The sequence below is a fragment of the Perissodus microlepis genome, chromosome 11, assembly GCF_051167445.1.
Source record: "Perissodus microlepis isolate ML-2025 ecotype Zambia chromosome 11, ASM5116744v1, whole genome shotgun sequence".
NCBI lineage: Eukaryota > Metazoa > Chordata > Actinopteri > Cichliformes > Cichlidae > Perissodus > Perissodus microlepis.
Window position 1 is genome coordinate 1014216 of NC_140471.1, and position 12080 is coordinate 1026295.

A 12080-nucleotide genomic window follows, 5' to 3' on the forward strand; every position below is an offset into this window, starting at 1 on the left:
CATTTATTGAACTACCAAATAAACAGCTCTTTCTGGCCAGACACGTGGCAGCACTTTTGCTATAATGTTGTGTTTGTATTTTTGTTTGTTTGTATTTAACAAAATAAAAATGCAGGCATGAGCGTACACATTAGTTTTCGACAGCAAGTTAAAAACTGTTTTCTTTCCAAATAAATCTCTCACTGAGCTAACACAGCCCTCAACATGTTTGCACTCTCTTGTTACCTCGGCCAGGTCTGCGGCTCTGAACCGCGGTAAGGAGACATCTGGAAAATACTTTGGGTTCCATGTCGGGCTCGTAGCCGGGAACTAGTTTTACTGTCTGGGTCAACTTTGCTAGCGAGAGACAGAGAGAGGCGTTGAAAGGCCGCTCCAGCAGAACTTTATTGTTTCGGAGGAAAACACGAACACAGCGTACAGTTGAGTCTTAATAGCTTACTGGGCTTGTCAGGCACTCTTTTTGGCTGCAGTGGTTATTATTATATTTACATGCTTCCATCTCCCGTTTCTGCTCGGTAGCACCTCGTACTTTTCCCCTTTTTCTCTCTCCCTCACACACACACAGCGGGAGGGGCGGTCCCACACGTTCTGCCTGCTGCAAGGACAACACCACCCAGGAGGCTACAGTCTTAAAGGGCCATGCCTGTAACACTCTGCTGTCGTATTAAATCATTTTTCGTATAATAATTTAAAAAAAAATTTCTTCATATCAATATGCAGGCCGCAAGAGGAGGTGACGTGGGCCGCAAATGAAATCTGCCTTTGTACTGCTGCCTTTTGAACCTTTGTTTTTGAGTTGCTGCCTGTGAGATGATTAGTGGTCTATTAGTGCTCTTGTGTTATTTGAATAGAGATTGAAAATGTGACGTCATTCAGGGGTAAAACCGCAAAGGTCTGTGGGAACGAGTGGCAAGAGGTACTAGTGCACGCAGGCTTTCACATGAAAACAGTCACACAGCAATAAAAAGAAGCACAAAAAATGGCAAGAAGCTGTTCTATTATTAACTGCAATAGCCGGTTGCATGACAGCCACGGGAAGCCGACGGGTAAAGAGATCGGTTGTTATTGGATTACATCATGGAAGAGAAATTGTTTAAGCCGTGTTTCCGAAGTAACAAAGAGCCGACGGATGGCCTGGATTGCAGCCATTCGAAGACCAAATATAACGTCCCAGAACACTCCAGCTCACACGTGTCTGCTCCAAGCATTTCCACACAGGTCAGTCTTCTGTTGTAGTTATTACGTAATTTATCATAACATAATTGATGATGTAGGTTACAAATAAGTCTTACATTGATTTGAATTGAATTCGTTGCGCTATGCTGCTTTGTTCACTGTGGCTTTGCGGGCTAATGTTTGTTGTGTTTTGTAGGAAAACCAGCCTACAAAATGCTGGAATGTGATCCAGACTGGGCCCCTCTATCAACCTGGGTCAGACTGAGTTTAAAGCTGCTACCACAGCCAGATTTGATCGGTTAAGAGAGCGAGCGAGATCGAAACAGCCACGAAACGTCCCGCATATATGTGCCCAAGTGTTGTATTGAAGCAATCAAGTGATGAATAACTGTTTTCCAGTATGTTGTTTTGAAATGTTGTTGTTGGTTGTTTTTCCATTGTTGATTTGTTTTTCACTGAAGCAGCTAATAAAGCACGATGGAATACAATGTTGCCTCTTTCTTGTAAGATTCTATAATAGAATGAAACAATAATGCCAGTTACAAATAAAGACAATGAATTGAATGAATTACAAAACACTCATTTTATTTCTATTAGATCTGAAAATGTTGTGTAACACTACAACCTGAAAGGACAAATAGATGCGTTGGCTTGTACAGGAGATAAAGGGAAAAAACAACAGCTGTGAGATGGAATAGTCCAAATCACCAAAGTAAACTGGACCTGGGCTTGTAAGTAAGTAAGTAAGTAAACTTTATTTATTAAGCGCTTTTCACAGACAGACAATCACAAAGCGCTGTACACAAATATTAAAATAAACAATAAAATCAATAGACATTATATACAATGTAAAAGATCAAATGTAAATAATGTAAAAAATATAAAATATGTAGATCAACAAAAGGCTTGTTTGAACAGAAGAGTTTTTAACTGTTTTTTAAAAGAATCCACAGAGTCAAGCAAACGTAATTGTAGTGGTAAACTGTTCCACAGCCTTGGTGCAACAGACTGAAAGGCTCTGTCCCCTTTTGTCTTCAGTCGTGTACGGGGAACAACTAAGAGACTCTGAGTCTGTGAGCGGAGATGACGAGCAGCAGTGTATTTTATAAGAAGCTTGGATAAGTAATCTGGAGCCTGGCCATTTAGTGCTCTGTATGTTAAAACAAGAATTTTAAAGCGAATTCTAAACTCTATTGGGAGCCAATGTAAAGAATATAAGATGGGAGTGATGTGAACACGCTTGGTAGAGCGAGTTAGTAGTCTGGCTGCTGCGTTTTGTATTGCCTGTAGGCGAGAGAGAGATGATTTATCCAAGCTAGTAAACAGGGAATTACAGTAATCTAAGCGTGATGACACAAATGCATGAATGAGTTTTTCGAGTTCAGCTGAGGAAACCATATGTCGCAGTTTAGAAATGTCTCTTAAATGATAGAAACAGGAACGAGACAAAGATTTTACTTGAGAGTCAAGGCCCAGAGAAGAGTCAAATATTACTCCAAGATTTCGAATATTTGACTTGACAGATGGACAGAAAGAGGCAAGAACCTGACTGATTTTAGAATGTAGCTCAGGAGGAGCTATGATCATGGTCTCGGTCTTGTTAGTATTTAAAACAAGGTAGTTGCTTGAAAGCCAATCAGAAACCTGGGTTAAGCAGGGATCTGAAGTTACTAAACATTTTGTGAGTGTATGTACTCACACTTAGGACCATGAAAGTTGGGCAGCAGGCTAACGTCCTTACTCCACTCTGTATGCTCATATGGGTCTGACCCTTTCACTCCTTTGATTTTTTCCTTGTACTTTTTTTTTGCCTTTTCGTCACATCTGTCTTTGTACGGACCTGCCGTGTTCTCCGTCGTTTTGTACAGAACTGTTTTTGGGGCAAATAAAATGCAAGTAGAGATTAAAACCGCAGAATTAATGATTACCGGTGCTGGAAATGCTAGCGCTTCATGCAGTGTTTTGATTTTGTTGCCACGGGTACCCATAAAGCAATGCGTGAAAGTCACGTGGTCTGTCAATCTCTATAGATAAGTTTTTTTGTTTGTTTAAATCACCTCATTGCCTAGTGAGTTGTTTCGGTAACGGTTTTCAGTTGTGGTAATAAACCTTTTGTTTTTCTTTTTTATCTGACCTTCCTGTATCTGGGCTCATTCATGTTACCTCCCCTGTCGCCTAGCAGAGCCGGGGCGTAACATGTTTCTCAGGTTAGGGTTAATCCATTCATTCTACAACTGCACGTGAATTATACTTCATACACAGACCCACAGTCTCTGATTGCTCTGAAATCTCACTGACAGCCAACAGGTAAAAAGGAAAGTCTAGACTGACAGTCTCTGTGGGGTTAGGCCGTGAACTGCTCATGCTGCGTTCAAGTGCATCACAAACTATTGGAATTGGAACCAACTTTGTGAAGCAGACTTCCTACCAGCTACTGTTTTGAACATTTCTCATTTCCCCATGAACTGTATTAAACTCTGTCAATGAACTGAGAACTATTTCTACATTTGAAACTATAGTTTCATTTTCCCATTCACCTCTGTACGTTAGTGTATAAATGAATGTTAGACTGGGCTCCATGGAAACACTTGGACTGGTCTCAGCTGCCTGCTTTCTGTAGTCATTAAAACATAGTACTTTCTCTTCTCCAGCTTCTGTCTGAAATCCTCTCACAGAGCCTGATTCCTGCTTTGTTGTCATGTTTGGGCCTGTGTTCAACTGCTCTGTGTTCCTCTGCTTTAACACACACCTCACCACAGCAGCTGTGTGGGTCGTCTCTGTAGCAGCCAGATCAGCTTTTGATACCATGAACATCATCACAGCTCCTAACTTCACCTTTGTTAGCTTTGCAATAATTCATGTCTTTCCTTTCTCTCTCTATGTTTCCACACAATCTCAAAGTGTCTGCAGGCTGTTTTTATCTGCTATCATCAGATCTTCAGCAGCCTCATTCACATCCCTCACACACTCCACAGCCTCATCAGTACTGACTTCATCTTCACTGACTGATGGAGCACAACATGAACCTGTGGAGGCTAAAAAACTGTCCTGTCAAACATCCTCCCGTCACCACTCCACTTATGTCAGCCTTTAAATGAACCCTGCTCAAGTCTGTCACTTCTAACTGGAGCCAAAAGGAAAAACTGTTGTGCAGTCATTCGGAAAGACAACATTTCTGAAAGCACTCAAACTTCTTCACATTTGTCTTCAGACACATCCTGAACATTTAGGAACTAAAGAAAGTTTCAAACATCAAAGATCTGAAATATAGAAAAACAACAACAGCCGCAGTCAGTGAACTCACCTCAGAGTCTCCAGTCGACAGTTTGGACTCTCCAGTCCAGCACACAGAAGCTCCACTGCTGAATCCCGCAGTTTGTTCTCACTCATGTCCAGCCCTGTCAGATGGGAGGGGTTGGACTTCAGAGCTGAGGCCACAACTTCACAGTGAGTCTCTGAGAGTCCACAATATGTTAGTCTGTGATTATAGAAAATATAAAATGTGTTATTATAAAAGCAGGAAATCTGCATTATAAACACATAAACACAGACTGAATGTATATGAAGACAAAACACGTCATAATCTGATGAACATCTGCTCTTCACATCTGTGCTTCAGCTCCTCTTACTGTATTTGACATGACACAACAATTTAGTCTCTCTCAGACCTGCAGACTTTTAGTGAGAATCTTTGTTTGGCTTTAATCTGCAGATGAAGGAGGAAGATGGTGTCACATTTAGGCTTCCATAATGTCCACAGTCTGTCAGTGAGATCTGATCCAGAGTCAGAGTAAAGACACACATTTGGACTGTTTCCTGTTTTGAATCTGACTCCAGAACATTTTGAATGAGTTCAGCTCAGTGAAGAGTTCCAGCCGGAAAGATGATCTCTGTTTGCTACCTGCTGTCAGGTACGACTGTTCACGTCCACACGCAGGAAAAACCTGCTGACTGTTACCAAATGGAGCAGAAATCTCATCACTGGACAATAATGATGAATGAACTCAGAGCTGCTGATATAAGATCTGATTTCAGGGGAACTAAACACAGAAATGATTGGCTCATTTTAGCTTTCTGAGCCATTATCTGCTGGTGTGTCGCTAGTTGGCAGAAAATGATTTGTATTCCTGTTCTGGGCTTCAGTGTTTATGACTCCAGATCCAGGTGACAGCAAGTCAAAATGATGTTACCTGTCTGTGTCCAGCAGCAGCATGTATTCACTTTGAATATTGTTATAAACTGACATGGATCAGTTTGTGTTTGATTGGTTTGTAAATGTCACTGTTTCCATTGGACCTGAGTGATGGTACAAAGACAGAGAGGGAGAGGAAGGAGAGAGAGGATGGAGACAGCAAAGAGAGAGAAAACACAAACAGGTGAGAGTGGACAAGGTGACCAAGGTCAGCAACCAATCAGAAAGCTTCTGTTTCACCTACAGTCACTGATGATGACTGCTCATAGCCATCAGTGTGTTACTCTGATATCAAATATGGATCCCGCTCTTATAATAATGATCATCGGATGATATTATTGTGTTATTTTGTAGCTGAATACGATGTTTGTGTGATTATCAGTGAAAGAAGCAGTGAGGAGGATGGAGAGAGAGAGAGAGAGGACAGAGGGTGAAGTTAGAAACACTAAAAGGATTTTTCATGGATTTCATGGATGATTTGAGTGATTTCCAGCAGGACACTTAAACATGTCAGTGGACGTCCTAAAGAACATATTCACTGATATGAAATGTGTCATTGAACAGGATTAATATCAGTGGAAAAATGGTTCAATTCAATTCAATTCAATTCAATTCAATTTTATTTATATAGCGCCAAATCACAACAAAAGTCGCCTCAAGGCGCTTCATAGATACAGAGAAAAACCCAACAATCATATGACCCCCTATGAGCAGCATTTTGGCGACAGTGGGAAGGAAAAACTCTCTTTTAACAGGAAGAAACCTCCAGCAGAACCAGGCTCAGGGAGGGGCGGGGCCATCTGCTGTGATTGGTTGGGGCGAGAGAAGAAAAACAGGACAAAGACATGCTGTGTAAGAGAGACAGAGGTTAATAACAGATATGATTCAATGCAGAGAGGTCTATTAACACATAGTGAGTGAGAAAACTATATGCTTTAGCAAAAAGTTAAGTTTGAAGCCTAATCTTGAAAGTAGAGATAGTGTCTGTCTCCCGAATCCAAACTGGAAGCTGGTTCCACAGAAGAGGGGCCTGAAAACTGAAGGCTTTGCCTCCCATTCTACTTTTAAATACTCTAGGAACAACAAGTAGGCCTGCAGTGTGAGAGCGAAGTGCTCTAATAGGGTGATATGGTACTACAAGGTCATTAAGATAAGATGGGGCCTGATTATTTAAGACCTTGTATGTGAGCAGCAGGATTTTGAATTCTGGATTTAACAGGAAGCCAATGAAGGGAAGCCAAAACAGGAGAAATCTGCTCTCTCTTTCTAGTCCCTGTCAGGACTCTTGCTGCAGCATTTTGGATTAGCTGAAGGCTTTTCAGGGAGTTTTTAGGACTTCCTGACAATAATGAATTACAGTCGTCCAGCCTGGAAGTAATAAATGCATGAACTAGTTTTTCAGCATCACTAAGAGACAAGATATTTCTAATTTTAGAGATGTTGCACAAATGGAAGAAAGCAGTCTTACATATTTGTTTAATATGTGCGTTGAAGGACATGTCCTGGTCAAAAATGACTCCAAGGTTCCTCACAGTGTTACTGGAGGCCAAGGTAATGCCATCCAGAGTAAGAATCAGGTTAGATACCATATTTCTAAGATTTTCAGGGCCGAGCACAATAACCTCAGTTTGATCTGAATTAAGAAGCAGAAAGTTAGCGGCCATCCAGGTCTTTATGGCTACGTTCACACTGCAGGCGAAAGCGCATCAAATCCGATTTTTTTGACCCTATGCGACCCATATCCAATCATGGTCTGACAGTGTGAACGGCACAAATCCGATATTTTCAAATCCGATCTGGGTCACTTTCGTATGTGTTACTGAGTCCAATACATATCCGATGTTTTAGAAAGCGACTGCTGTTTGAACGGTCATGTCGCATTAAATCCGTCTCTTACGTCACCGACACAAGACAGACGCCAATTATCAGAGCCGGAGAAGACATCACGAATGCTTCCTGGCCATCCAGTGTAGATGTTAGTGAAACTGTTGGGAAGACAACGCGAACATTTTCTTTGTACTGTACAATCTGCAGATTCTGACAGAAATCTGCAGCTATCCTTTGAAGCACCGCTCCTCTAAAACACCAATAAGGATCATTATTAGGTTATTTACATTATTATGTAAATAACAAAATAACTTAAAGCAAAAATTGGGAAACGTAAAGTCCGAAGTCTTTATATTAAGGTCCATCAGTCAAACAATACTGTTGGTCTGGGTCTAAACAGAGCCGTTGTGTGTGACGTCTTCTTTTGCGCATGCGGCCGCTTTGAGCGTTCACACTAGAGCGCGTTTGCTGTCGCATTTTATCTGTAGTGTGAACAAGCAGACAAAAAAATTGGATTTGATCAAAAAATCGGAATTGAGCATTAAGACCTGCAGTGTGAACGTAGCCTATGTCTTTAAGACATTCCTGCAGTTTAACTCATTGGTGTGTGTTACCTGGCTTCATGGACAGATAGAGCTGGGTGTCATCTGCACAGCAGTGAAAATGTATGCTATGTCTTCTAATGATGCTGCCTAAGGGAAGCATGTATAGTGTAAACCGAATTGGTCCTAGCACTGAATCCTGTGGAACTCCATAGTTAACGTCAGTGTGTGAAGAGGACTCTCCATCTACTAGGGGTGCAACGATACTCGTATCGATATTGAACCGTACGATACAGTGCTTTCGGTTCGGTACGCATATGTATCGAACAATACAAAATTTTTAATTTATTTCATCAACTTTTCTTCTGACGAGGCTGTCTGTGTTGAGAGCTCAGTGGATCTGCGTTCGACTACTCCACCTAGGCTGCACTGTCGAGCGCAGATCCACTGAGCGCAGCACAAGCTAGCAAGACAGAAGCTAAGCTCGTTGCAACATGGCAAATTGAACCTCCCCCACCATCATTCAGATCTGGCCTTTGGAACTATTTTGTTCTTCATGTGAAGTATGACCCTGAAGGTAAGCGCGTCATGGACAAAAGTAAAACAGTATGTTGGATGTGCCACACAATGCTCAATTACATGGATGGGAACTAGTGCGTTAGCGCAGTTTGCTCGTTAACGTGTTGACGCCGTCCAGCCCCACGCACGGGGCGATCTGCGGTAACTCGTTAACGGAGATTTCATCTCATTTCAGATTAACGCTGACAGCACTAGTGGGAACACAACGAATATGACTGCACATTTACTCCGACAGCATCCTAGTGCAAAGACAAGTGGAAGCAGCTCCACCTTCTCATGTTCCTTCTTCCTGATGTTGCTGTCATTCGGAACCGCTACATCGATCACTACGGCCGTCTTCTTCTGTTTGTCTACCACCACTATGTCCGGTTGGTTAGCCACCACCATTTTGTCCGTCTGTATCTGGAAGTCCCACAGGATCTTAGCTCGGTCATTCTCCACCACCCTTGGGGGCATCTCCCATTTTGACCTTGGGACTTCCAGGTTATACTCGGCACAGATGTTCCTGTACACTATGCCGGCCACTTGGTTATGGCGTTCCATGTATGCCTTGCCTGCTAGCATCTTGCACCCTGCTGTTATGTGCTGGATTGTCTCTGGGGCATCTTTACACAGCCTGCACCTGGGGTCTTGCCTGGTGTGATAGACCCCAGCCTCTATGGATCTTGTACTCAGAGCTTGTTCTTGTGCTGCCATGATTAGTGCCTCTGTGCTGTCTTTCAGTCCAGCTTTGTCCAGCCACTGGTAGGATTTCTGGATAACAGCCACCTCCTCTATCTGCCGGTGGTACATACCGTGCAGGGGCCTGTCCTTCCATGATGGTTCCTCGTCTCCCTCCTCTTTCTTGGGTTTCTGCTGCCTGAGGTATTCACTGAGCACTCGGTCAGTTGCGGCCATCTTCCCAATGTATTCTTGGATGTTCGTTGTCTCATCCTGGACTGTGGTGCTGACACTCACCAGTCCCCGGCCCCCTTCCTTCCGCTTAGCGTACAGCCTCAGGGTGCTGGACTTGGGGTGAAACCCTCCGTGCATGGTAAGGAGCTTTCTTGTCTTTATGTCAGTGGCTTCTATCTCCTCCTTTGGCCAGCCTATTACCCCAGCAGGGTACCTGATCACGGGCAGGGCGTAGGTGTTGATGGCCCGGATCTTGTTCTTACCATTCAGCTGACTCCTCAGGACTTGCCTGACCCTCTGCAGGTACTTGGTGGTTGCAGCCTTTCTAGCGGCCTCTTCATGGTTCCCATTCGCCTGCAGGATCCCCAGGTACTTGTAACTGTCCTCTATGTCTGCAACGTTGCCTTCTGGTAGTTCAATCCCCTCAGTTCTGACTACCTTCCCTCTCTTTGTTACCATTCGACTACACTTCTCCAGTCCGAACGACATTCCAATGTCATTGCTGTATAGCCTGGTAGTGTGGATCAGTGAATCGATGTCTCGTTCACTCTTGGCATACAGCTTGATGTCATCCATGTACAGGAGGTGGCTGACAACTGCTCCATTCCGTAGTCGGTATCCGTAGCCAGTCTTGTTAATGATCTCACTGAGGGGGTTCAGGCCTATGCAGAACAGCAGTGGGGACAGAGCATCTCCTTGGTAGATCCCGCACTTGATGGTGACTTGTGCTATGGGCTTGGAGTTGGCCTCTAGTGTTGTACGCCACATCCCCATTGAGTTCTTGATGAAGGCTCTTAGGGTCCTGTTGATCTTGTACAATTCTAAGCATTCCAGTATCCAGCTGTGGGGCATTGAGTCATAGGCCTTCTTGTAATCAATCCAGGCAGTGCACAGGTTGGTCAGTCTGGTCTTGCAGTCTCGGCTGACTGTTCTGTCTACCAGTAGCTGGTGTTTTGCGCCTCTGGTATTCTTGCCAATTCCTTTCTGTGCCCCACTCATGTATTGACCCATGTGCCTGTTCATCTTAGCCGATATGATGCCTGACAGGAGCTTCCATGTAGTACTGAGGCAGGTTATTGGACGGGACCGGTCCCTTCTTGGGGTCCTTGGGGATCAGGACATCTTTTATTTATTAATTTTTTGATGAATTGATTGAAAATAATAGCAGATGCTAAAGTCTTACTGGATCTTTTACCTATATCTAGGTTGGTGGCTAACACTGCCTTCTCCCTTTAAAAAAAATGTTTAATTACAGGATCCTAATTCCTTGTGTTTATGAGGTGATTTTTTTGTTTGTTTGTTTTACTTATATTTAATAGTTTTGTTGTTTTTCCAGCCTCCCTTGTTGGCATGTCGGAGGATGCACAGAAAGGACTCCATAGCTGGTTTAAAAAAAAAAAGTGAACTGAAAGCTGAAATGCTCAAAGTAAAGGACACGTACAAGAGAATCCTCAGCCACCAACCACTCCTGGAAATGGACTCGGAGGAGGAGGAGGACATTCCAGACAATGCCGCTGAGAGTGATTTGAGCACTTCTGATGAAGACTGATTGTGTCATCATTGATGTTATGTTTGGTAAAATAAAAAGTTAATCACATCTCTGTTTAATGTGATTTTTACAATGTCTGTTTTAGAAATTGCTTATCATCAACAGACATTTTACATTTTGAGAAGAAAAATGGAATTTCCTTGGTGCAGTTGTTTACCCTGAATCATTCTTTCCCATCTAATTTAACGACTAGTGTACATGTTCAGATACAATAACATAATTTAATTCATGGGATGCTTTCTGGGCTGCTCAAATGATCACAAAATTTAAAAGCACCAGGCAGCACACTCATAAGGAAAATTTTTGTTCAGTGTTTTGTCGAAGAAATCAACAAGTACAATTGAGATGTTTGCTGTAGTGGTGTGTTTGTTAAGAAGCATGCCAGCACAGTGGTGAACTGACAGTCCCAGAATGCACCCGAGCCAGTGACTCGCCCCAGAGCAAATGAAATTGCTTATCTAGACAGACAACCGTTATCAAAGAATAAGTAAAAGAGTAGGAAACAATCGGTAAGGGAAGGTACTGTGGGGTAGGAAATAAAGGCCAGTGCCGTGCAAAATGACCTCCAGCAGGCCACAAATATGCACATGTCTGCTCAAGCGGTCAGATACTGACTCCATGAGGGTGTTATGAGGGCCCGACGTCCACAGGTGGGGGTTGTGCTTACAGCCCAACACCGTGCAGGATGTTTGGCATTTGCCAGAGAACACAAAGATTGGCAACTTTGCCACTGGCGCCCTGTGCTCCTCACAGATGAAAGCAGGTTCACACTGAGCACTTGTGACAGAGTCTGGAGACGCCGTGGAGAACCTTCTGCTGCCTGCAACATCCTCCAGCATGACGGTTTGGCAGTGGGTCAGTTTTGGTGTGGGGTGGCATTTCTTTGGGGACTGCACAGCCCTCCATGTGTTCAGCAGAGGTAGCCTGACTGCCATTAGGTACTGAGATGAGATCCTCAGGCCCCTTGTGAGACTATATGCTGGTGTGGGTGGCCCCGGGTTCCTCCTAATGCAAGACAACGCTAGACCTCATGTGGTTAGAGTGTGTCACCAGTTCCTGCAAGACGAAGGCATTGATTCTGTGGACTGGCCCGCCCATCATGTCTCACTCCATCCACCAACTGCACCACAAAATGTCCAGGAGTGGGCAGATGCTTTAGTCCTGGAGTCTGGGAGGAGATCCATCAGGGGAGCATCTGCCACTTCATCAGGAGCATGCCCAGGTGTTGTAGGGAGGTCATACAGGCATGTGTAGGCCACACAGATTACTGAGCCTCATTTTGACGTGTTTTAAGGACATTACATAAAGCCAGATTAATGAT

The 12080-nt window shown here is 43.6% G+C and overlaps 1 protein-coding gene across 3 annotated transcripts in view; it reads right to left on the minus strand.

The window, feature by feature from the left end:
• The window catches only part of LOC146377003 (NACHT, LRR and PYD domains-containing protein 12-like), a 554927-nt gene that overhangs the window by 517548 nt on the left and 25299 nt on the right, over positions 1 to 12080 (minus strand). For all 3 annotated transcript variants that reach the window (XM_084944978.1, XM_084944977.1, XM_084944980.1), the window contains exon 6: positions 4481 to 4654. In XM_084944978.1, the coding sequence (XP_084801104.1) occupies positions 4481 to 4654 (174 nt within the window). The remainder of the gene's footprint in view (positions 1 to 4480; positions 4655 to 12080) is intronic.